Here is a 26,886-nt window from a genome sequence, read left to right as displayed (position 1 = left end):
GAGAGACAGACAGACAGACAGACACACACACACACACACACACACACTGGAGCACCCACATAAGCTGAAGAGACAGACAGATGTGCACACCTATTAAATAGAGTCAGTTAGAGCAATTTGCAAGAAGTGCTGAAATTTGGTTTGTAGCTGGCAGGTGGCTCACAAGCATTTGTAATCTGGTTCCAGTGTGTCTGATTTGAAAGATGGCTGTGCCAGTCAGATCCTGATTGGTATCTGACATAAGACTAGTTGAATTTAAAACAGGGTGTGGAGTGACAAGATGCCATAGAGATGAAACATTGCCTGACAATCTTAGGTGACCTTGTGGCCAAGAAGAAACCCATGGAAAGTACTGTTGAAAATCCTTCTTCTGGGTGAGATTGTTGAGTTGGCTCCAGTCTTGGGCTGCGGGGACTGGAGAAGCCAGGATTTTGTTCTTTGTCCACATTTTTTTTCCTAGAACAGTAGAGGTGCCTTCTAGGTGCCTGGGAAAGAAGGAAGAGAGCCGGATAGAGAAAACCAGGAGACCACATTGAGTTGCTCTAGATTTTTTTGTGTAGTTTTTCTCCTAGAGTGTATGTGGGGGTGAATGTTTGTGAACATGCTGATGGGTGGAAGCTGGAGCGGAGCATGTCTTCCTGTACTGAGTCTTACTGGAGTCAGGTATTTGTCTCTACCTCCTAATTGGGAGTCATAAGCACACACAGCCACACTCAGCTTTTTGTATGAGTGCTGGGGATTTGAACTCTGGTCCTCATGTTCACAGAGCAAACACTCTTAAACATTGAACCAGGCTGCTGCCGCTGATGCTTCCTCCTCCTCCTCTTCTTCTTGTTTTTCAAGACAGGGTTTCTCTGTGTAGCCCTGGCTATCTTGGAACTCCACAGACCAGGCTGCCTCTGTTTCCCGAGCATTAAGAAGATTAAAGGTGTGCACTACCACCATCTGGTCTATTTTCTATTTGTTTATGATGAATATATTCCTTTCAAACATTGTCTGGGCCTGGCAAATTGTCTCCGCAGATAAAGGCACTTGTCACCATGCTGATGGCCTGAGTCATCACTAGAGCACACATAGTGGGGAGAGAGAAATGACTTGCTCCCTTACCTCCTCTACACATGGGCCGTGGTACACACACACTCCCCCATAAATAAATAACTCAAAAATAAATAAAAACGTGATACTATCTAACACAACATTCACAATAAATATATTCTGTGAAAGTCTCAAAGAATTAATAAAATATGTATTGAAGAAGTAAGGGGCTTGCAGAGGGCCCCACCACATGGCAGCTAATAACAGTCTGTAACTCCTGGGGGTCCAGCGCCCTCTTCTGTCCTCTGTGAGCAATGCATGTACATGGTGCTCAGGTAAAGCCCCCATACAATAAGAACAAGTAAGTGACCTTAGCTGTGTGTATCACTCACAGTAATCTCAGGTCTAAGGAGGCCAGCTATGGCTACATGGTGCACTCCACGTTATGTGGTAAGTTATATAGTAAGACCCTGGCCAAACTCTTCATCCTGTCCCTCCCCCCCAAAATAAAGAACCAATGAGTAATGACCAGTTCTTCCCTCACCTCTCAGGGCTAGATAACAAACACCAAATGACTGTCATTTGAAGACATTGATACTTCATCTGTGAGCTTTAGATTTATTCGTAATCAACATTAATCTGATCAGGGGCCCAAAGTGATGCGTTAGTGGCAGAGAGCCCTGGTCGCTCTTGCAAAGGACCGAGGTCCAATTCCCAGCCAACCACATGCCAGCTCACAGTCTGTAACTCCAGTTCAGGTCTTCTGGTATCCTTGGGCACAATGCTTACAGACAGACAGACAGTCATGCTGGCAAAGCATTCACATACATAACTAAAATAATAGAAGTGTACTCTGACCATACTTTAATGTGCTCTAGAAGCTGCGTGGCTAAGCCAGCCAAGATATGTTGTTTCTAGGTCATTAGCTCTGTAGAGTCATTTGCTCCATGCATGAACTTCTGTTTCTTTTGAGTCATGAGACTATTTGAAATGCACAGATGCTATAAAACACTCCCTCTAGTTTTGTTTCTTTGCTTTTAAAGTAACAGAACCCAAATGTAGTTTCTTGGTGCCCCAAGCAACTTAGCGCCAACTTTTAGAGACTGCCGAGGCTGGGGAAGTGATGGAGAAGGAAGTGAGGTGTGCTTGGGTGTGTCGGCCACTTCCGGGGAGCGTCTTTGCCCCCATGCTCTGTGAACTGCATCTGGAACACAAACTCCATTTCCAAAGCTTCATAAAACCTTTTCCCAGGCCTCCCTTTTCCAGGCTTCATGGCTCTCTATGGAAATGAGAGCCATGTAATTGCCTGACACAAAGCACAGAGTGGGGAACAGTAAGGAGCCATTCTGCTCCCACGTGGTGGAGTGTGGAGCCAGAGAGCGTGACTGTTCTGGAGCCTGCGCCTCAGATCACTGAGGTGTCTTTGTGTCCCATTCCTTCCCACAACCTCACCTCTCCTTACTCCTTGGTTAGGGCCTGCTGCTCAGCTTTCTGGAGTCGGCTTCACTGGTGCTTTCTCTGTGTGCATTAGAAGGCATTTTACTTTAAGAATAAAATAAGTAGTTCCATTCCATCTGCCAACACACTCTTAACCTGCTTTGTGAACTAAACCCTGTGGCCTTTGCACACCAGCCTGTATGTTCCCTAAGCAAAGGGTCTTTGAGAGCGCTTGGTGAAATAAACTTAAGTGGGCCAAGTGCCTGTGTAGTGAGTGCTCAGGGGGCTTTGTGAGGGCCTATCTTATTTCACCTCAGAGCAAAGAATCAAGTGTGTTTTTATTGTCCAGACAGCCTTTTGTGGTGAGGGAATTGAGTATAGAGAACTAATTTGTCTGTCCTTGCGGCTTCTTGAGCTGCCTTCCTGAGACCCAGTCCCATATAGTGCCAAAGCCTATGCGACGCTCCCTCTGATTGCCCTTTCCTTTGGCTTGATGGGACTTGTGAAGGACTCAAAAGTTGCCAGATTTCTCCTAATCATTTTCTTAAAGTTTTCTATAATCTTGCATTACGCTGGGCTGTATGTACACTAGATTTGTATTTCGTTCCTGTTTTGTTCTGAGATTGAGGACAGCTCTTAAAGTTTAGAGAAGGAATTTTGCCTTTGCTACATCAGTGCCCTCCCGCACACAGCGGAGCGGAGCCCTGAGGTATCTAACTGTCCACACTTGGCGGAACAGATCTGCCTGGCTTGTTGAATGGACCCAGTGCTCTGTGTGGACCACACTAGGAATCTCCAGTAACATGCTGCTTCCCCAGATACCTCTCCTACTTTTAAAGACTTGGAAGGGACCTTCTGGGGTGGGGGTGGGGGAGACTTGGAGGAAGGAATGGGAATGGTGCTTTTTGATTTGGGTGGCTGGTCTTGTCTTTTTATTGTCACCATTAATATTATTTGTGTTGGGTAAACACTCCATGGCATGTGTGTGGACATTGGAGAACATCTTATGAGAGTCAGTTCTTTCTTTCTACCATGTGGCTTCTGGGACTCAAACTCAGGTCATCAGGCCATGACCAGTGTCTTTTCCACTGAGCCACCGTACCAGGCGTGGGGGCTGTTTTGGTTGCAGTGGTTCGTTTGGTGTCTGAGTGAGAGCATCGATGGCCAAGAGAATTCAGAGCCAGGGATTCTTGACCACTCTTCAAGAATAATCATGGGCTGGAGAGATTGCTCAGTGGTTAAGAGCACTGACTGCTCTTCCAGAGGTCCTGAGTTCAAATCCCAGCAACCACATGGTGACTCACAACCATCTGTCATGGGATCCGATGCCCTCTTCTGGTGTGTCTGGAGATAGCTACAGTGTACTCATGTACATAAGATAAATAAATAAGTAAATCCTTAAAAAACTATTTGGGGAGCTGAGAATGGAGCCTAGACATAGAAAACACGTGCCTAGCATGCACCAGACCCTAAGTTCAATTTTCCAACACCTCAAAAGAAATTAATAACCTGAAGTTGAGGTTATTAAAGAGCCAAGTGAGAGAAGTTGGCTCTCGGTTCAGCTATTGGTTTGTCAAGGATACTAACTAGACTCTAGGCACAGGGCTACTTTTCTCTGCCCATAAATTACATACAACCCCATAGGAGCTATTTAAAAATAAGAGTACCAAATAAAGATGCTTGTGTTTCATCAGCCTACTGTGGTGGCACCTACCTGTAATTCCAGAGCTTGAGAGACTGAAACAGGAGGTTTGCTATTGGTTTTGTTTTGAGACAGGGTTTCTCTGTAGAGCTGAGCTGTCCTGTACCTTGTAGACCAGGTTGGCCTCAAAGTCACAGACTCACCTGCCCCTGCCTCTGGAGAGCTGGGGTCAAAGGCATGTACAGCACGCCTGGCTCAGGACGGTTGTTTTAAGTACCAGGCTAACCAAGTCTATATATATAACAAGACCCTGTGTCAGAAAGACAAAACGCAAACGTTATATTTTGGGTAGCAATAGAATTACTCATTTTCTTTTGTTCACAGAGATGCTGCAGTTTGTCAGCAATCAAGTGGGAGAATTCCCCGAGTTGTTTTCAGAGCAGCTGTGTAGCTCCTTTCCTGGAGGTGTTGGCAGTGGCAGCAATGGTGGCAGCGGTGGCAGCGGCAATGGCAGAGGCAACAGTGGTGGAGCCACAGATCCTGCAGTTCAGCGGTCATTCAGCCAGGTCCCCTTATCTACCTTCTCTCCCTCGGCCACCTCCCCTCAGGCTCCAGCCCTACAGGTCAAAGTCTCTCCTACCCCACCAAGGGCAACCCCGGTTCTCCAGCCCCGACCTCAACCGCAGCCTCAACCTTCAGCTCAGCTGCCGCAGCAGACAGTAATGATCACCCCAACATTCAGCACGGCTCCGCAGACGAGGATCATTCAGCAGCCTCTGATATACCAGAATGCAGCAACCAGCTTTCAAGGTGATTCAGAAGTCAGGGCAGTTGGTTGCTTCCTGAGCCTCTGTGCCAGTGTACAGCAGACAATGCAGATCCACCCTCCCTAAGTATAATAGATTTTACTCTGGTCCTGTCTGGACAAGTTTCTGATCTCTGGCAAAACGGTACCGGAGCACATCTCCTTCCCCAAAGACTTTAATGTCTGTTAGACCTACTTCCAAGTCCAAACATGATAAAGGCCGGTTGAACTGATAACCAAAGGTGGAGTTCTGAATAAAATTAGGTCTGAAACTTACTTAGGCACCAAAGAACGGGTCCCTTGGCAGATAACTCCTATCCATTTTTAAAATAGGTGCTACATCTCTAAATAGCAGCCCTCATTGCGGGCATGCAGTCTGTGTTCAGTGAAAGAGCAGCTCAAGTGCTTGTTCTTCTGTGATGTGCTGTATCCCATGGCAATGGGGTGCCCTGGGTAGGCAGTATTGCTCTCACTTTGAAGACACACATAATTTTCTGGTGGGCTTTGAGACTTTGGAGGAGGAGGTATAAAACAGAAAGCAGAGACCATGATCCCAAAGCAGATTTTCCATCTCGAAAGGATGGGAAGCAATGAGGCCCTAGGGGGTTGTTGACTCTCAGCGTCTATTAAGTCGATTGCGGGCCCAGCCATTTGCCAAGTTGCTTCCCTTACATTTGCTCCAGCACCCGGAGTAATAAAACAATTTGTACCCATTCCATCAGATATTGATGCAGTCCTTATGGGACATTCCTATTCTCTAAACCAGCTTGTAAATGGTTGTGCGCATCTTCTTCAGCAGCAGGTGGGAAGCTGAAGTCATTATGAGACACTCCATCCCCAAGTCACACCACAACCACAGTGACATTGTACATTCCTTACCAGTGTAACTTCTTTCTCTTCTTCCCAAAGTCCTGCAGCCTCAAGTGCAAAGCCTCGTGACATCCTCACAGGTACAGCCTGTTACCATCCAGCAGCAGGTGCAGACAGTCCAGGCCCAGCGGGTGTTGACACAGACAGCCAATGGCACGCTGCAGACCCTTGCCCCAGCCACCGTGCAGACAGTCACCGCACCACAGGTGCAGCAGGTCCCGGTAGGTGACTTGGAAAGGACTCTGCGGAACTGGGGGAGACTCTGGACTAGTCCTTGGTTAGAACTTGCTAAGCATGCCAAGAAGCACCATGGGGAGTATGCACAGAACAGGGAGGAAGGCTAAGGAAGGGACCTGTGAGTACCATGCAGAGATCTGACTGAGCCTCACTTTAGATGCACTCCGGCATCCTTGGGAAAGGCTGGTGCAGTGACTGTTGACACATACAGTAGGTATAAAACTGGAAAGAAGGGCTCCGTGGACACTTGTTACTGAGCCTGAAAACCTGAGTCCAGTCCACACTGTAGAAGGAAGAACCAGCTCTTTCCATCTGCCCTCTGACTTCTACACCTAAGTTGTGACAATATATATACTAAGTGTGTATTTCAAAAACAAACAACATTTTAGGGGGCTAGGGAGATGGCTCGGTGGGTAAGTTTGCTTACTCTGTAAGCAAAAGGACCTGTGTTTGTTTTTGTTTTTTGTTTTTGTTGTTTTTTGTTTTTTGTTTTGTTTCCTTGCTTGCTTGAGACAAGATCTCTTTGTAGTCCTGGCTGTCCTGGAAACTGTAGACCAGATTGGCCTCAAACTCACAGAGATCCACCTGCCTCTGCCTCTGCCTCCCAAGTGCTGGGAATAAATGTTTGCACTGCTATTATCTGTCAGGATCTGTTTCTGAATCCCCTTTCATTGTGAGCCATCCTCGCTTCTGTTTCTGCACACAGGTCTTGTTATACGGAAAGCCTCGAGGCCTTATGGTTCTCTTTAGCTGCCCCCTTCCTCCCTCCCCTTCAACACAGGATGCAAGCTGCACAAATAGCCAACTTTGGGAATTGTCAGTAGAGAATTTTCTTTTTGTTTGTTTCCAGTTTCTAGAAAACGTTCTCTTATTCTTTCATAATTAATCTACACGCAGCAAGACATAAACAAAAAATAATGCTTTTTGTCCTCCTCCTTCTAGGTCCTGGTTCAACCTCAGATCATTAAGACAGATTCCCTTGTTTTGACCACACTGAAAACAGATGGCAGCCCTGTCATGGCTGCAGTCCAGAACCCGGCCCTCACTGCCCTCACCGCCCCCATCCAGACGGCTGCCCTTCAAGTACCAGTAAGGGTCTCGCTCTGCTTCCTCTGCTTCTAGAGCTCACTGCTGAGTAGATGTGGGAGCTTAATAGATGTGTCCATCAGATTGCACATCACCACACTTAGTTTGCTTTTTCCCTTGAAGCAGTGTTGCTGGGGTGTATTATATTAAGTCTTGGGATCTTGTAAGGGAATGGAACAGAACCCCAGATCAGCCTGCTGCTGGGCAATGGTAGCTCCTCAGAGAGCGATTATCTTTTAGGTACTATTGTTGCCATGGGGTTCAACTGCTAAAGGATCCCAGGTTTCCAGACAGGAAGAGGTGTCAAGAGGACAGACAAGGAAAGCACCATCCTTCACTTACAGGATCCCAGCCACTTTAGTAAAAGGTTATTTGCATTTTGGAAGTACTAGTTTTATTCATAAAAACCAAGAGCTAGAGTTGGAGATATAGCCAGCTGATAGCTTAGCATGATTGATGCTCTGGGTCCAGTCCCCAGCAACACATAAACAGTGTGGTGGATGTGACTGGAATCTCTAAACTAGGGAGGTGGAGGTAGATGCAAAAGTTCAAGGTCATCCTCAACTACATAGCAGTCTTAGGGCCAGCCTGGGCTATGTGATACCTTAAAACTGCCAAGAACTAGAAACAATCTAAATGTCCGTTCATGGGAGATAAACCACTCACAATATACCTATAAAATGAAAATGTTTCCAGCAATGATAGAGAAGGAAAGAAGCCTTTCTCAGAAATTCACACTAGTAATTCCATTAGTAAGGTGCTCAAGAGTTGAAGTGTGGCTGTGCTGTGTGGCAGAGCAGGAGTATAGGGCAGACTTAAGGAACATTCTGTATGGTAAAGGGTTATAGGGCAGACTTAAGGGGCATTCTGTATGGTAAAGGGTTATAGGGCAGACTTAAGGGACATTCTGTATGGTAAAGGATTTTTGTCTTGACTTGGGTGCTACAAGTTGCACACTTATGCTGAACTTGAGTTCTAAAAGTGATACTTGTGTGTAAATTATCCTTGCCTTTTTTTGTTTTTATATAGGGTTCCTCAGTATAGCCCAGGTTGACCTCAAACTCAAAGTCTTTCTGCCCAAGCTACTGAGGGCTGGGGTTCTAGGCCACCTTGCCTGACTGATAGGTTGTTTTGTTTGTTTTGTTTTGAGACAGAGCCTTACTGTGTAGCCCTCAATGGCTTGGACCTCACAGATTCACCTGCTTCTACTTTCCAAGTGCCGGGATTAAAGGTGTACACCACCAGACCAGACCAGTAAATTAGTTCTAACTCTAATTAAGTAGATCAGGTTTCTGACTCCTTATTAACCATTTGGATACCAAAACCATTTACTGAGGAAGAGCAAAACATTATAAACTTAGCACAAGGTGCAGGGAGCTCTGTGGGTTCCTGGCAGGTTGAAAGAGCAGCTATGAAGGACAGTATGGGGGTCACCATGATGGCCATCTGATGGCCAGAGAGAAATGTCAGCATTTGTTTGTCATTTGAGAAGAGGGAAAACTCCACCACATACTCAGAGAAAGTTTTCTCTGCGAGCTACTGTCGTTTGCGTATATGTGTTCAGAGGTTGCCAGCAGTTGGACAGCAAAACTATACAGCATTTGCCTCGCACCCCTGGGTCAGAAGTTAAGGCTGAGATCTCGAGGGGAAGATGGGAGTGGATGTGCCCAGCTCTGGAGGACCTGCCCTCCTTAGCCAGGGGGATATCAGACATGAAGCACTCACAGGTGATACCCCATATGCAGGAGAAGCCACTCTGTGTTGTGAGGTTACTGTATTTACACTAACAAAAGGATAATTCTGTCCTTGTCCTAGACCCTGGTGGGGAGCAGCGGGACCATTCTGACCACAATGCCTGTAATGATGGGGCAGGAGAAAGTTCCGATTAAGCAAGTACCTGGGGCGGTAAAGCAGCTCGAGCCTCCCAAGGAAGGAGAAAGGCGGACAACACACAACATCATTGAGAAGCGGTACCGCTCCTCCATCAACGACAAAATCATAGAGTTGAAGGACTTGGTCATGGGGACAGACGCCAAGGTAAGTGCCAAGAAGAGCATTGACTCGTGCCCCAGTGTCGCCTTGGTCTCCGTCCAGGGAAGGTTAAGGGAAGATGCAGACTTGAGTGGACACAAAAGTGAGTTAGAGACACATTTGTATTGAATGGTCTTGGTGTTTACAGCATTACTAAACACCGCCCAGGTATGGTGGCATATGTTTATTATCCTGGTATTCAGGAGACAAGGCAGGAGAATTGTAAGTTCTAGGCCAGTTGGGACTAAAAGTCAGTTTCATGGATGGATGGATGGGTGGGTGGGTGGGTGGGTGGGTGGGTGGATGGGTGGGTGGGTGGGTGGGTGGGTGGATGGATGGGTGGGTGGGTGGATGGTTGGGTGGATGGGTAGATGGGTGGGTGGATGGATGGGTAGGCTTTCAGGGGTGGCGCAGCAGTTAAGAGCAAGTGCTGCTCTCCAGAAGATCCGGATTCTTTACCTAGCACCCACATGGTTGCTCACAGTGGACTATAACCCTAGTTCTGAGGTCTAGTGTTTTCTTTGTGTTTCCTCAGGCACCAGGCATGCATGAAAGGCAGGTAAAATACTCATACACATAAAATAAAAATAAATCAATCTTTAATAAGTAAGTACAAGTTATCAGCTAGCATAAATGAGCTGAACATGTTGAGAGTTAATGACGTGGTGACCTCCTAGCATCTTTACTCCGTCACCTGTGCTGTGGTGACTGACATGCAGCAGAAGAGGGAGATTCCGTATCCTACCTAGTTGCCAGGTATAGCATGATATCGTATCTTGGAGGTAACCAAGGACATTCCTGACGTATTTTTAGTAGTGCTCCCTTTCAAGGTAGACACAAGTGCAGATCAACTCTGCTTAAGAGCAGAGCAGAGGAAATTGATTTTTTTACATATATCTAGTTTTGTTTTTCAATGACTATGTCTTCTGGAAAATGGGAGGGGTTGATGTTTATTTAAAAGAACAACCTGTTTTAAAAGTTCATTGTTTTCCTTATTGTCTATAATGTGTACAAGAGTATACATATAAATCTTAAGATATACATATGTGCAGAAGTGCTCTGAGCTTTGTTTTAGTGTTAGAGTTTGATGGTCTCATATGTGCTAAGTCTATCCACTTCTCCAGTACATATTAATCTGGATCCCATTAGCCCTGGCTGGCCTGGAACTCTCAATGCAGATTGTGCTAGATCTTTGTATGAATTATTATAGTCAGATATTTATATTATGTCAATTATATGCCAGCCTCCAAGCTATAAACACTTAACACAGATCGTCTCATGAAGACCTTACTGCCAGCCTGTGGTTTAGATCCTGTCATTATCACATGTTAAGGATTAGGAGAAGGGTTAGGAGAACGATAGAGCTAGAATGTGCCAGACCCTTGGTCAGTCCCTAGTTCAGTCTCTGCCGGTGAAATGAGTCAGTTCAAGCCAGATAAGTGTGTATAAAGGCAGGTTTAACGGGAACCAGCTCTCCAGCAGGTTTACTAGACATAAGGAACAAAACCAGGAATGTCTCAAAGACTGGGATATGAAGGGGAGGAGAACAAGGGAGAAAGAGCTTAGGCATACATTCAGGAGAGAGAAGCCACAGAGAGCTAGAGAGAGGGAGACCAAAATGTTTCCATTATATAGGAAAGAGTCTCTGGGGGAGGGGGATACCAGCCATCTCCTGTAACAAGTAGGAACTGAGGGAAAAATGCTGGGAGAACCTGGAGGCCCGGTCCACTTTGGTATGTAAAATATGCATCTCAGCCCCTTGTCCTTGGTCTGAAAACCAACACCTAGTACAGTCACCACCCCACCAACCAAGAAAAGAAAAGAGATTCAGAGTTAGGACAAGTTCTATCTCAGCCAGCAATTGCACCAGTGTTTGGCACCTCACAGCGATGTTCCCCACTGTTAAACTCTGGGGCTCTGCTCTCCTTGCTTCAGCATGGATGGCTTTAACTGTTTCATCTGTCTTCCTTCCCAGATGCACAAGTCTGGTGTTCTGAGGAAAGCCATTGATTACATCAAATATCTGCAGCAAGTCAATCACAAGCTGCGCCAGGAGAACATGGTGCTAAAGCTGGCAAATCAGAAAAACAGTAAGTCTGCCTGATGAGACAAGGCTACCAGACCTCACAGTTGTTTGGGGAAGTCCTGTAATGGGCCCTGGGGAGTGCGACTCAGATGTGTATGAGGCCCTGCCCATGTGGAGTTTTCTAGAAGGGACTTCTCTTTGCAGAGCTCCTGAAGGGCATCGACTTAGGCAGTCTGGTGGACAATGATGTGGACTTGAAAATTGATGACTTTAATCAGAATGTCCTTCTGATGTCTCCCCCGGCCTCCGACTCCGGATCCCAGGCTGGCTTCTCTCCCTATTCCATCGACTCTGAGCCAGGCAGTCCTCTCCTGGATGATGCAAAGGTATGAGCTTTGCACTTTCTCACTCTCAGAACCTCTCGTTTCCTGTAAAGAAATAGTGGTCACAGAAAGGTGATCGCTCCAGTGGTTTAAAGAACGTAAGGTTGAGAGAACCGGGTACCCTGTGCCATTAGCTGTATATGAAGTAGGAAACTGCTCAGTGTGGTGGTCCGTGCCTGTAACCCGGTATGGAAGAGGCTGCCGCAAGAGGATCTTGAGTTCCGAGCAAGCTTGAACTACTTAACAAGACCATTTTTTAAATAAAAAGCCTCTGGGTGATGAAGCGGACAGACCCTCAGACTTAGCATGTGCTTGTCAAAAGGAGGCTCCATCAGACAGGGAATGAGGACACAGAGCAACTTCAGGCGGGTGGGCTCTGGGAGGAGCTGGATACACTCCATTACTTTACCTGCCAGTAATGGGTCTGACAAGACCACTTTCTGAGGCTGCTCTGTTAGTTTAGAGCAAGGCGGCCTCTTGGTGCTCTTTCCGGAAACAACTACAATTTGCAATCTAACAGAGAGCATTCCACCAACCCAGGGCTCTTAAGTGGTCCCTGAACAAAAGAGCCCCTGGCAATTGAAGTTTTATTGGAATTAGTTAACGGAGGCCTTAAGTGCAGTGATTTCCCAGAACCTTTGGAGACACTGTGTCCTGTACTGCACCTTGACATTGGAGTTTCTGACTCCAGAAGTGTGTGGTTCGTTCTAGTATATAGTTATGTTCATTTGAAGGTTATCATGTTGCTGTGGCTGGCCTAGAAGCTGCTATGAAATCAGAACGAACTCGATCGACCTCCTGATCTTCCTGTCTCTCTACCTGCCAAGTGCTGGGATTTGCAGGCATTGCCAATGCCTTTGATGGATGTGCTGCTGAGGAGCCATTCCCAGGACTTTGTGCATGCTAAATACACACATTCTTTTTTCTTTCAAGACACTGTCTCACTGTTCAGTCCTAGCTGATGAGCTGGAATTCTATGAAAGCAAACTTCTTTTGAAAAATGTTTTTGTAAACCCGATTGTTTTGGGGAATAGTAGTCCATATGACATTCAGTTTGGAATGTGTGTATCCCCTACCTCACCCCTCGTCAGTTCCCTTGGGCCTCTGCTTCCATTTCTGTCTATAAAATGAGCGAGACACAAAAAGCACATTCTAGTTTTAGTAAGCAAATTCAACCACAGCATTCTCTCCCCTTCTGTTTCCCTTGCCACTGAGGTCAGACAAGCTGCTCAGCTCTGCCACTGAGGCTCTCCCTGGTGTGGTGAGCTGAAACCTTACAGTGAAAAAAGTCACACTCCTTCACTATAAAGCGTTATTTCCCATTATTATTGAGGCATGACATAAATGCAGTGAAATAGCCTATTTTAAGAAGCCATTGAATGGCTCAGCAGGTGGAAGTGCTGGCCAGGCAACTTTAAGCACCTGAGTTCCAGAGCCCACACCAAAAAGCCACATGTGGTGGGTCAGATTTGTAAATCCTTCTACAGGACCCTTAACGTTTCTACCCCCCCCCACACACACACACATACACACTTGTCCATGCACACGGAGCAGAGTTTTGGGGCTTTTGTAGTCATGGGAGCCTCACATCTCTGTTATTATAGAGTTCTATTCTGAAAGAAAGTTGGTCTGGCACTCAGCAGACAGAGACAGGCAGGTCTGGAAGTTCAAGAGTCATCCTGGTCTACACGGGGTTCTAGGCCCAGCAGAGATACATAGTGAGATCTCATACCTCTTGCTTTTGTGCTTTGGGGTACACTCAGTTAGTAACAGAAAGATTATTCCTGTAGTTTAGCAATGGTTTGTGAACTGTAGACTTCTTAGGTCCCCCCCGCTTTGTTCTTCTTTGCCTTCATGGTCTTGAGTTTAAACCTCACAGTCTGTTTCTTGGTGTATGTATACAAACAAAGCATCTTAGTTACTTTTCTGTTGCTGTGACAAGACGCCATGACCAAGGCAACGTATAAGAAATAAAGGCAAGTGTTTAATTAGACTTCCACATTTAGAGGGTTGGAGTCCATGAGAGGACAAAGAAAGGCATGGTGGCAGGAGCAGCTGAAAGCTCACCCCAGATCAGCGGGCAGGCAAAGGTGCACATGGGGTAGGAACCTCCAGGAACCCCAAGTGACATACTTCTTCAGCAAGACTTTACCTGCTCCTACTCCAACTACATGCCATGGATCAAATGCTAGACTATTAGGAGCATCTTATTCAACCCCCCACACAGAGTGCTGTAAAAACCCAAATGGTTCGGTGGTTAAGGCCACTGGCTGCTCTTCCAGAGGACCTGGGTTCAATTCCCAGCATTCACACAACAGCTCATAACTGTCTGTAACTTGAGTTCTAGGGGACCCAACACCCTCACACAGACAAAACATCAATGCACATAAAAAAAAATTAAGTAAATTATTAAAAAAAAAAAAAAAAAAAAAAAAACAAATGGTAACTGTTCTAACTCTGAGCTGCTGTTCTGAAGGTCAAGGATGAACCGGACTCGCCTCCTGTGGCCCTGGGCATGGTGGACCGATCTCGAATTCTCTTATGTGTCCTCACCTTCCTGGGCCTCTCCTTTAACCCCTTGACTTCCTTGCTGCAGTGGGGAGGGGCCCACAACTCTGACCAGCACCCGTACTCCGGCTCTGGCCGCAGTGTCCTGTCACTGGAGTCAGGTAGGTGGCTTGGGTTAGGTGGACTGCTGTGACAAAGGGACCCTGTGTAAAAACCGCATGATGTACCTGCCTAGTCCAGAAGTGGGAATGGGCTTTCTACCTGCTTGCTGCTGAAGGGGGCTAGTCTAAGTTATATATAAAAAGATAACTTAAGTTTGTTGGGACAAGCAGAACCAATCTGGAACTTGCTTTGTTGTAGTTACCATGGAAGGAAGTGGGTAGGAGAGCTGGGGAGGCACTTGTTTGAGGGGCTGTATAGCATTATGTCAGGTGTGAGATCAATGTCTTAATTTCCACTTACCGAGGTTTTTGTGGCACTCCACTCCATGTGCCAGGCTAGAAAGGACTCTTGTCTAGACTACAGAAGTGTCTACCGTTTCCAAACGACTCAGAAGGCTCTTTGATCCCATACTCTGGAGTCCGTCAAGTGCCTTGTTCCACAAGGCTCTTCCTGTAGTCTCAGCTGAGATGCCCCTCTTTAGGTTCTGGGGGCTGGTTCGACTGGATGATGCCAACTCTCCTCCTATGGCTGGTAAATGGTGTGATTGTCTTGAGCGTCTTTGTGAAGCTGTTGGTCCACGGGGAGCCAGTGATCCGCCCACACTCACGCTCCTCAGTCACCTTCTGGAGACACCGGAAGCAGGCCGACCTAGACCTCGCCAAAGTGAGTTCTGTCATCCGCCTTTCTTCACCTTTCTCTATGCTCGGAGAATTGGTTGAGTCCCCAGCATGAATCAAGTCCTGTGGCAGGTGCTGGGTGACTGAGGCAGGAGAAGAGGCCCCTCTACCTGTCACAGCCACAGGGCGGTGAAGGAGGGGCACCCCTGTGCGTAAGTGTCTGTAGTGGGGCATGCAGTGCTGTGAGTCTTGGCTGTAAGTGGTAAAACCCTGGTCAAGAAAGATGGGCAGGCAGGTGGGCAGGGCCTTTCTAACAGACAGTGTCGTGAGAACTGTATTAGCCACTTGTCTCTAGACTGTAACCAAATACCTAGCAAAGCAACTTAAGGGATGTAGTTTAAGCTCAGTTTCAGACCCTCATAGGAAAGGCTGTTGGCCATGCAGCAGGAGCTGGTGGGGTGATATCTCTTGTCTTGGCAGATCAGGAATTACCAGAACCACAAGTAGACATCGCTTACAAGAGCTGCCCCTTGCAGTCCATTTATGTCTGCCAGGCCTTAGGCCCCAAGGTTCCACAGCCAGCTGAGGCAGTCCTACCAGCTGGGGACCATGTGTTGGAATACATGAGTCTGTGGGGGCATTTACATTCAGACTACAGACAAGTAGACAGACCGTTTGAGGATTTGTGTCTGTGTTGAAGGGAGGTGGCATTGAAGGATGGTGGTGTGGCTAGTTGCTGTGTGCAGAGAGTTTTAACTTATAACTGAGGGTTTATTATTTTTAGGCTTAATTTTTTTTTAATTTATGTATGTCTGTCTGTGTGAAGGTAATATGCACATGAGTGCAGGTGCCCTTGGAGGCCAGAAGAGGACGCCAGATTCCCTGGAGCTGGAGTTACAGGTGGTTATGAGCCTTTTGGCATGGGTGCTGGGAACCGAACTTTGATTCCTCTGGAAGAGCATCAAGTGCTCTTACCCTCTGAGCTCTCTCTCCAGCCCTCTGAGTTAGGTTATTTCTAGTTCTCTGGTGAATCCGGGAAGACTTTTGAGCAGGAAAATGAGCTGAAAGTTTTTATTTGGAATCACTGTAAGGAGAGATTATGGGGTTGGTTTCTGTGGCATCTGATGACATTGAAGAGATTAACCATTGAGCACTTCTGGAGTCATGTGACTCAGAACATCCCTGAGCAATAGCAAACATACACCTGAGTTCCCACACACCTCAGTCAGTGCCCATAGCCCTGGAGTTCTAAAGTATTGGTGTGATGCCGGACCAGTAGTTCACAGTAGTCCTAGAGACAGATTGAAGGGTGTTTGAAAACTGCCATTCTGGTGGCCATGTGAAGAATAGGTTAGGGAAAGGAGACACTGAAAGATACAGAAATCAGTTCGGAGGTTCTTAGAATGGGTGGGATGAGAGAGAGAGAGAGACCTGGAATTTAACACAAAGGTAGAATTGAATAAATATTCTGAGATGCAAATTAATTAACAGTGAGGTTACCTCAAAGGTGGAAAAGGCTGGAAGATACAGAGGGCTCTTTCTAGCTGTTGCCTGGAAATGCTCTGATGCCTTTGGATAATGAATCACTAGTGGCCAGGAGGCAACCAGTAGCAGGACTGGTTAAAGCCAATGCTAAGGGAAGCCACGTTCTTGCTGGGAGACAAGTTGGACTGATTGAGGCAAAGAGGCAAAAGCCAAAGACGGCCTGGGAAACAGCCAGGGAAGGACACCTGCCATCGGTTGCTATTGATAACCTCTCTCAGTTACCAATGTCAGCAAGGCATCATACACTTCATTAGACCCTCAGCTTGGCAGAGATCCCGAATTGAGGGAGTTTAGCAATTTAGCTCTGAGTTTGCCTTAAAGCTGTGGTTCTTGGGCCTCTATAGGCCACTGAATCACAAATCACAGGCTACAATCCCAGAGCTGTGTCTAAGCAACCCTGAGGTTGGGCACAACAAACTTCCCAAATCTAGGCATGCGCTTTATCTAAAAGCTAGTGCTTGTTTATAAAAGCTGCGGTGGTGCTCACCTTTAGTCCCAATGCTCAGGAGCACTCTGAGTTCGAAGCCAACCTGGTCTACCCAGAGAAACCCTGTCTCAAAAGCAAAAAAGGCTGCTCTGGGAAACTCCCAGTACTTGCTCTAAGACAGAACACAGTACAATTTAATTTAGTAAAAAGGCCGGGGAATTCTTCAAAATGTCCGTGGCAATTATTTGTGTAGGATGAGGTTACAGGTGGCTGCTTTTTATATTTTTGTAGTATTCCAACATTTCTCAGATTTTTTTCAATGGAAATTATGTTTTATTCTGATAACAAGGTAATAGGGATGTTTTAAAACCAAAAGACAGTGGTAAGACCAGTGACCATTATTCCCACTTGCTGCTTTATAGGGCGATTTTGCAGCAGCTGCTGCCAACCTGCAAACCTGCTTATCTGTTTTGGGCCGGGCGCTGCCCACCTCCCGCCTGGACTTGGCCTGCAGCCTCTCCTGGAATGTGATCCGCTACAGCCTGCAGAAGCTGCGCCTGGTACGCTGGTTACTCAAGAAGGTCTTCCAGCGCTGGCGGGCTACCCCTGCCACTGCAGCCGGCTTTGAGGACGAAGCTAAGAGCAGCGCGAGGGATGCAGCCCTGGCCTACCACAGGCTGCACCAGCTGCACATCACAGGTGAGAAGGGGAGGCAGCCAGCTTGCCGCACGGTTCCCAAGCCTCTCTTCCTTAGGTTGCTTTGCAAGAGCTCCATCTTGACTGAAGCCATTATACATGGCTCTGAAGTATTTTATCCTTTCTTTCTTTCTTTCTTTCTTTCTTTCTTTCTTTCTTCCTTCCTTCCTTCCTTCCTTCCTTCCTTCCTTTCTTTTTCTTTCTAATGAATTGATTTTATGTGTGTACCATGTGTGTGGGCAATGCCTAGTGGAGGGAGGCCAGAAGAGGGCAGCAGATCCCCTGGAACTAGAGGTACATTCGGTTGTGAGTTGCCACGTGGGTGTTGATAATTGAACCTGGGTCCTCTGGAAGAGCAGCAAGTGCTCTTAACCACTGAGCCATCTCTTCAGCCTTGAGCTTAACCATTTCTAAAATGGACCTGGGTGTAGACACACATGCCTTTAATCCCAGCTCTCAAAGACAGGCAGGCAGATCTCTTGAATTTGAGGCCAGCCTGGTCTACATAGTGAGTTCCAGGACAACCAGGACTATACTGAGGAACTCTTGTCACAACAAAAACAAATTCAAACAAACCCCTTCTAAGATGGGCGTTATTCACAGTACCATCTTTACACTCTTAAGCATGGCCAGGACACACATTCCTATAATCCCAGCACCAGGAAGGTTCAGGAGTGCAAGATCATGCTTGGCCAAAAAAAAAAAAAAAAAAAAACAAAAAGTACAAAGAGATAGGACTAGCATGGTGGCTTTAGTTGGTAAGACACTTGCCACCAAGCATAATGACCTGAATTCAACCTCAGTGACTCCATAGCAGGAGCAAACTAAGCCCCCCCAAGTTGTGCTCAGACTTACACATGTGCCATAGCACAAGCACATACATAATTCTCCAGGCCAGGCTATAATGCGCTGTGATGGACAGTTGCTATGAAACATGGAGGAGAAATACTTCGTAGATATTGAACCTGTGGGGTCTGAAGCCCAGATAATGGGCCCTGGTCCTTAAAGGGAGCCGACGAAAGGGAATCTAGAATCCCTCATGTAGAGGACAGGTGGGGCAGTGTAGTCAAGACAGGAACTATCTAGCTGGGCATTGTGGCACATCCTTTAATCCCAGCACTGGGGAGGCAGAGGCAAGCGGGACGCTGAGTTTGAGACCAGCCTGGACTGCAGAGCGAGTTCCAGGTCAGAGAGCAGCACATGGTGAGCACCTGTTTCTAGAAAGCAAACAAACAGACCCTGCCTGAGAGGGACGACAGTCCAAGGTCAGAGAGAATGAGAGGTTTGGCCCATGGGTAAGAAGGGCAGGGTGAGGACAAAGGACTGAAGAGATGTTGTTGCTGCTGTATGCACTAGCAGTAAGGTGAAGTCAGAGCTGCCTGTTGGGTGTGGTCTCAGGTACCAGAACATTCCTTGTAGCTTTGAGTTTTATAGCCAGCAGGGGAGCAGACCTAGGCATCTAGGACAGAGGTGAGATTGTGGCTGTTAGCTTTAATAGAAAATCCCCATCCTCAGATCTGTTCTGCTAGCCTTTTGTTCTTGTTTTTTTTTTGCCCCTCATGGTGCCCTTAGAACAGACTCTACACCCCGATCTCTGACCAAGAGACTGAGCTGCTCAGTTTTCGGGTTCCAGCCAGAACAGTTTGCATCAGCCGTCTACACTCCCTGAACATCTCTCCCCTAGGACCGAGGGGCCTCTGGATTATAGGGCTGACCCCAGCATGGATTTCACACTGTGCTCTGTCCTCTCTGAAGCAGAAAGCTTAGAGTTTCATGGGGAGAGCAGATAGCCCGCACTAACACAGTGACTTCACCATAAGAAAGCAGCTAGGTAAGGAGACCCTCAGTGGTGCAGGTCAAAGGCCATGGAGGCCTATTTGTGTGGCTGACCTTGTCCCCGTTCCCCTCTCTGAGGACAAGGGAACTGAGCCACTCGGGTCTTGTGGTATTTTCATTTTCTCCTTCAAATACTTGGAAATTCAGACCTTTACCAGAAGAATGTGTCTGTGCTGTTGACAGTGCTTTGGGAAATACTGCACCACACACCTGAATTCCGCCTAGTGACCAGCAATCCTAGCAGCTAATCCTAACAGTGACATAACCAGAAGCCAAGTTCCAGTCAGCAGGAGAAGCAAGCAACCACATAGCTAGTAACTTGCTGAGCCTGTATCCAATTTGGACCTTTCTGAGCCCAAAGGCCACTTGTCTTCTCCTCTGGCACCTCTTTGACACAAATAAGAGGAGACATTTACTTTGGCTCTCAGTTTGGAGAGTACGTCCATGGTGGCAGACGGGAGCTTTCAGCCAGAAAGAAAGCAGAGTTAGCCTGGATCTAGAGGTGTATGTTAGCTCTCAAGGGGCACCCCGATAACTTCCATCCATCACCTAGGCTCCATCTCATAAAGGTTCCAAAGCTTTCCCAGGTGGGGAGCATTACCAAGTGTGGACTCCTTGCTAAAACCCCTGAGTGTGTAAGTGACAGTTTACAATCACTGTTAATTATTGTACTGGCTAGGCAAAGAGACTGTCGTCCTGGAGACTGTCAGCATCAGTGTCTGTTTCTGCCCGCCCTAGGGAAACTTCCAGCGGGATCTGCCTGTTCAGATGTGCACATGGCTCTGTGTGCTGTGAACCTTGCAGAGTGTGCAGAGGAGAAAATCCCACCAAGCACACTTATTGAGATCCACCTGACAGCTGCCATGGGGCTCAAGACCCGGTGTGGAGGCAGGCTGGGCTTCCTGGCTGTGAGTACTTTTCAGTTCCTGTATTGGCTTACTTTCCCCATCCCTGTGGTAAAGTAGCTAAAAGAAACAACTTAAAAAAAAATTTTTTTTTTTTGAAAGAGTATGGTTCATCATAGCAGGGAGGGTGTAGCAGCAGTGACAGGCTTTGCCTGATCACATTGCAGTAATGGTCAGGAAATCAGATAAACCAGGCGCAGGGGCCTGCCTACACCCCTCAAAGTTACCTCTGTATCTCTATATAATTCCCATCTAGACTCCTTGGCCAAAAAGTTCCACAACTCCCAAAACTGGGGGCCACCGGCTGGGGATCAAGTATTCAGACACACGAGCCTATGAGTGACATTTTGCAGTCAAGCCATAATGTTTCTGTCCTACAAATTCCCCTAAGCACCTTCCCATCCTGGAGTCAAAAAGCAGAATGTGTCTAGACACTTGTGAAGGGATGGGGTTCACTTTCTCTTCCACAAATGCAATGAAGAAAATACAGCTGGGTTTTTCAGGCAGAAAGCCTTAAGAGGACATTCATACAGCATGACTATGTGGGATTCACATGTAACTCATTTTCAGACTCTTATTACATCGCCTGCCTATTTAATTTATCCACAGACTGTTTCGAGGGAGTGCCTTGTATTGATCTCAGGACTATAGACCCACAAATAAAAAACCGCAGAGCTCTGCAAAGATCGCAGGTCAGATGCAAGGTGGGACGTGAAGTTAGGGAGCACTGCCCTCATTGCCTGGCGAGGGGCCAATGCTGGTTGTTCACAGCTGGCTGATTCCCAACCCTCATTATCGCTAGTTCACAACATCTGCTGACCTCTGGCTTTCTCTTACTCAAGCAGACACAGGCACATTTCGCTCAGTGCCGCACTTTGTCCAGATAACTGGACACATTGGATATGTCGAGAATGGGATTATCCTGTCTCCACTTGTCCTCTGAGTGTCGCCACTTGGTAATGGAGGTGATAGGACAAGAATAGAACAAGTGTGGTAACACAGATCCGTTGCCACAAGTGTGTCATTGTAGTCTACATGACAGAGGACTTAAGGACGCTGCACTCTGTTTTTATGACCATTAATGAGACATCCATCGACTGATTTGTCAGCAGATTTTTCTTAACTCCTGTTCTGGACCAGGCACTCCCAGAGTGGGTAGTACATAAAAGGATGCTAACTGGCAGGAGATTCAGGAAAGCTCAGTCTCTCAGAAAGACACATGGGTAAGCTCAGACAGGATCATCTCGTCTCCCTGAAGCCCCACTTAGCTTCAGACGTCACTATTGCTGAGACACAGCTTCCTTATAAAAGAGCTCAGCCTGTTTGAGGTAAGCACACACACACAACAGCTGGGGTTCAGGGACATGGCTCCGTTGTAATTGTTTCTAAAAGCTGGTGGCTGTGGCACACCTTGTTGAACTACCTACTTGGGAGGTTGAAGCAGGAGGATCCCTTGCCTAGAAGTCCAAAGCTAGTCTGGGCAACATGACCAGACCTTATCACAAAGCCGGAAAGAAAGAAAATTTACCCTTGTCTGCAGCTTCCCCAGAAGGCATCTGTGTGTCTAATCTACCGTCAGCAGTTTTGTATGTAGTTCCCTGGGCGTCTGCCAGCACATATGACATATACATCATAATCCACTCCAAGTGCTTGGCTATATCTTAAATCTTGGTTTCCCTTCAGTTTTTTAACTGAGTTATGCAGAGGTGGTTGGCACTCACATGGGGTGTTCGGAGCATTTGCTGTTACAAACCACTATAGAAAGGAAACATTTTTACATTGTCACCCACCCACCTCTGTGAACACAACCTCATACTAAGTCTCTAGTGATGGTGTTCCTGCGGCAAAGGGTATAATCACCTGAAACTTTAGGAGTGATGCCCATAGGCAGTAAGGTGAGAGAGAGTGTGGGCATCTGGTATGACTGCCCTTTCTGTCCATTCCCCGTTGGAGCAGCTAAGCGTTGCAGACACAGGGCTGCTGAGACGGCTCAGCAGTTAGAGCACTGTCTGTTCTTCAGAGGTCCTGAGTTCAATTCCCAGCAACCACATGATGGCTCTCAGCCATCTATAAGAGGATCTGATGCCTTCTTCTGGAATGTGGATGTATATGCTGAGGAGCACTCAAACATTTAAATAAAAAATAAAAAAGAGTTGCAGACAGGTCGGGTGGTGGTGGCACAGGCCTTTAATCCCAGCACTCAGGAGGCAGGTGGATCTCTGAGTTCAAGTCCAGCCTGGATATCCAGTGCTACACAGAGAAACTTTGTATTGATGAGAGAGAGAGAGAGAGAGAGAGAGAGAGAGAGAGAGAGAGAGAGAGAGAGAGAGAGAGAAGAGTCAAAGACAAAATGATCCAAGTGTTGGAAGCAAACAGGGAATTCTCCTTTGAGAATAGGCCGAAAGGTCAGAGACTTTCTAGATGTGTAGCATTATCTCACTAATATTTCTGTGGTGCCAAAGAAGTACCTCTTAGGGTTCGCCTGTTGGTACTGGCTGTTTGGTTCCATTTGTTTAGTTGTTAGTGGTACCAATGTCCTAAAAAGTATTTATGTCTTTATAGTTGAGTAGCGTGAGAAGAGATCAGGCGTGCAATTGAAAGAAGAGATGATGTCTTTATTTTTTGAGACAGATTTTTAAGATCTATTTTTATGTTGTGTATTTGGGTGTTTTGTCGGCATGTATGTGTGTTCCACATACATGCATGGGAGCTACCATTTACATCCTCTGAAAAAACATCACCCAGTGATTTCAACTACTGAGGCATCTCCAGCCCCTTACCTTAGCTTTTTGGTTCATTTGGTTTTTACACAGGGTCTCTCTAGCTAGATGGTCCTTGAATTCACTACCTAGATCAGGCCAACCTCAAACTCACAGAGATCCATCAACCTGCCTCTGCTTCCCAATTGCCGGGACTAAAGGGGTGGGCCACCACACTCAACTTGCCTGCGCTTCTGAAGTGTGGCTACTGTAGATATGCCTTAGACTCAGATTGGACACAGCACCCCATTCCGTCCCACGCTTAAAACAAGGCGGAACAAACACTTTTTTAAAAAGCTTCCTAAAACTTAGCTTTACACAAGATACGGTGTCATGTAAAGAAAGGTAGTGTCTGGCTTTTGCAATCGAAGCACCTTGGTCTATTGCTTTACAAAGTGTCTACATGATGTTGAACATCCACGTTTAGAGCAGGAACTGCAGGTGCCTGGCACGCAGTTGCCAGCTGTAATGGAGGGCTGAAGTGGGTCCAGGCGCCTTGCCTTTCATGCCAGGCAGTTAGCAGATGAACTATGGGAGAGACTTCTGCAGCTCAGGAGAGGGCTGGTGTCTCCAAAATTGAGAGGGAAAGTATTTTTTTCTTTAAATTGGGAATATTATAATTGGGCTATAAAGCCAAGAAAATTAAAAAAGCAATAAAAATTATTCTCACAGTTTCCTTTATAGTTGTGCTGTCTGTCCTGGATTTATATTTCTTATTAGTTCAAACCACTGTGGGGAGACTTGTCATCAGCTAATGCTTCTTAAAAGTTTAGACTCCAGGGACTCGGACACCCTCTTCTGGCCTCTGTGGGTACTGCATTTATGGTGCACAAACACACAAAATATTTTAACATTTAATGTCAGACCAGTCATGGTGGCCATACTTTTAATTCCAGAATTCAGGAGGTTGGGGCAGGTGGATCTCTGTGGGTTCAAGGACAGCTAGAGCTACAAAATAAGACACTGTCTCCAAACAATTTGTTGTTGTTCTTCTTAATGTCTAGCCGTTTTTTTTTTTTTTAAGAACTCAAGTTAAAACATATTTTAACATAATAAAATGGCTTAAGAGGCTCTTGCCATACGTCCTGGAAGGCTTTCTTACTTCCCTGTATTACCCTTGGATCCTTAGAGACCAGTACTCCTTGTTTTTCCTTGGAACAATCACCATATTACCTTGCTAACCTGGCCTATCCCTTGGAGAAGGACTCAGTTATTAGAAGATTCTGGGACACACGAATCCCTGGAATTACACCTGTTCACAATATTCGTGTGTGTGTGTGTGTGTGTGTGCGTGTGTGTGTGTGTGTGTGTGTGCGCGTGTGCGTGTGTGTGTGTGTGTGTGCGCGTGTGCGTGTGTGTGTGTGTGTGTGCGCGTGTGCGTGTGTGTGTGTGTGTGTGTGTGTGTGCGCGTGTGCGTGTGTGTGTGTGTGTGTGTGTGTGTGTGTGTGTGTGTGCGCGCGCGCGCATGAGAGAGAGAAAGAGAGAGAGAGAGAGAGCCTCTTGTCCCTCAGCTGGAACCTTGAAGGTCGTAGGTTCTACTGTGTTGGGCCTCCCAATATCCTGTTCTCAGGCTGGGCAGTAAATAAGAGGAGAGACTGTCACTGTTTCTGAATCTAAATGAAATGCCAGTAAGTGTGTGTCTATAGAGAACTTAGCCAGGCAGCTTTCTCTCATCAGGCGGCTGTCCCCGTGTCCCCTTCGGAGCCTCCCCGCTCACCCTTGAGTGTCTGTGCTTTGGCTGTGCTATTTCTGACTCTGGCATTCAAGTTTCCTGAAGCTGTTACATTAGCTGATTGCTGCTTAAAGTCTATGAAAGGTCAAAACCATCAGCCTCCCAGACCCTGAGATAGATGCCCTCATTAGAGGCAGTGCCTAAGTTGGAGAAGGGAAGTTCCCAGACCAGCAGCCCCTGGTACTCCCAGGGCTTCAAGGATGCTTCTTCCTTCCCTCCCACCCCTACTCAGCTCCCTGCTCTGATCGAGTAGTTTTATAGATCAGAAATCATGAACTTTAGAGTGGAGATATTATCACTTGAAAGAAGACACAGTTAGGGGCCAGGGTTGTGGAGAAAAGAATTTCTAATAACACAATTTATTGTGTTTGTCTTACACTGGGGCCCAAGAACAGTGTTGTCCTGGCTAGGCACTGGTGGTTTGACTTCCAGACACCTTTAACATCTCTTTTTTTTTGTTTGTTTTGGTTTGGTTTGGTTTGGTTTGGTTTTTAGACAAGGTCTTCCTGTGCAATCCAGATTGTTTTGGAACTCACTCTGTAGACCAGGCTGATCCACCTACCTGCTTCTCCCTCCTGAGTGCTGGGATTAAAGAAAAGCATATGCCACCACACTTGACTCGATGTCCCATTCTTATAGAACTAGATGTCTATCAACAAATGTTGGTAGAGTGATTTTGTGTGTGTGTGTGTGTGTGTGTGTGTGTGTGTGTGTGTAAAGGAAAACAAAACTGTGACATTTGAAAAAAACAGTGGATCTAGAAATTATAATAAGCAAAGCAACCTCAGAAAGGTGAATCCCACATTCTTGTTCACATCCTGGTTGTGTGTGGAAGGGGCGGGAGGCAGGGCGTAGAGCTGGAAGGACATTGGAAAGCTGTGTTAAGGACAGGATGTACACACTAGAGCAGGTGACTTAAAAACAAAGGAGGGCATGCCTTTAGTCCCAGCACTCGGGGGGGGCAAAGACTGGTCTATGACTCTGAGTCCAAGGCCAGTCTGGTCTATAGATTAAATTCTAGGTCTATAGATTAAATCCAGGGCTACACAGAGAAATCCTGTCTAAGAAAAAAACAAAGATCACTGGAAGTGATCAGGTATAGGGTCGGGGACGACAAATGGAGAGTAATCAACAAAAACATTTTGTTGGAAGTGCTATGATGAAACCTAATCCTTTGTCATTTTAATATTAAAAGAGTCTGGAGAGAACCCACAGCTAAGAGTACTTGCTGTTCTTACAGGAGGACCAAGTCTAGTTCCCAGCACCCACACCTGGGGCTCACAAACACCTGTGACTCCAGATTCAGTTGACACCTCTCTTAGCATTCCTTCTAGGCTCCGCCCAATAGTTACCTAGCAACAACCAAGTAGGCTGTTTTGGCCTCTCTCAGTTCTCTCTGCCCTTTTCATTCTCTCTGACCCCTTTCTCCTTCTCTCCTCCCCCCCACATGTTCCCTCCTCTCTCTCTCTCTCTCTCTCTCTCTCTCTCTCTCTCTCTCTCTGCTTCTATTTCCTTCTCAACCCCCCCTTCCCATGTCCCCAAATAAACTCTTATTTTATACTAAACCCATGGCATGGCTGGTACCTCAGGGGAGATCTGCCTCAGCATGGGCCCGCCACACCATACCGTACTCTACAAAGCATATCTTTGGTTTTACAAAATATGCCAACTTCTTTTGGTCTTATGTCATTTATGTTAATTACCATTTAAGTTTATATAGGGGGGAAAGTCCTTTTCTGGTCTTTCCTCTCAGGTTGGGGCTCATGCAAGGAAGGCATGGATTTCCTGTTGAGGCTTTCTATCAGGGTCACACATACAATGCAAACATGCCATGGTCCTGGGCAAGCCTCCTACTGCCTAGTGTGGTACTGAACACTGACTGTGCATTTCTCTGTAAGAGAGCTGAAAAATCAGTCAAAAAACATAATTTGCCTGAAAAATAAAATACTCTAAAAGATATACAATCTAAATGACCTGAGAAGTTCCAGGATTGAGGGGCTGCTTGGCTAGGCACTCACAGCATCAACAGGTAAAGTTGGGGACTTCTGAGGCCCTTTTCTAAGAAAATGACTGGAAACCAGCAGGTGAAAGAGAAGTATGTTCAGGAAAGCTTAGATAGCTTACTTAGCAGGATGGGGTATAGCAAA

The 26,886-nt window shown here is 46.5% G+C and overlaps 1 protein-coding gene across 1 annotated transcript in view; it reads left to right on the top strand.

Moving 5' to 3' along the window:
• The window catches only part of SREBF2 (sterol regulatory element binding transcription factor 2), a 55,602-nt gene that overhangs the window by 16,288 nt on the left and 12,428 nt on the right, over positions 1-26,886 (top strand). The window contains exons 2-11 of the mRNA XM_080939184.1: positions 4,499-4,924; positions 5,829-6,010; positions 6,969-7,115; positions 8,928-9,149; positions 11,119-11,233; positions 11,374-11,555; positions 14,029-14,221; positions 14,704-14,885; positions 17,234-17,510; positions 20,082-20,251. Coding sequence (XP_080795310.1) covers positions 4,499-4,924; positions 5,829-6,010; positions 6,969-7,115; positions 8,928-9,149; positions 11,119-11,233; positions 11,374-11,555; positions 14,029-14,221; positions 14,704-14,885; positions 17,234-17,510; positions 20,082-20,251 — 2,096 coding nt within the window. The remainder of the gene's footprint in view (positions 1-4,498; positions 4,925-5,828; positions 6,011-6,968; positions 7,116-8,927; positions 9,150-11,118; positions 11,234-11,373; positions 11,556-14,028; positions 14,222-14,703; positions 14,886-17,233; positions 17,511-20,081; positions 20,252-26,886) is intronic.

This window comes from Micromys minutus (assembly GCF_963924665.1).
Source record: "Micromys minutus genome assembly, chromosome: 27".
In the NCBI taxonomy this organism is placed as follows: Eukaryota; Metazoa; Chordata; class Mammalia; order Rodentia; family Muridae; genus Micromys; species Micromys minutus.
This window is presented reverse-complemented; position numbering and strand designations above follow the sequence as displayed.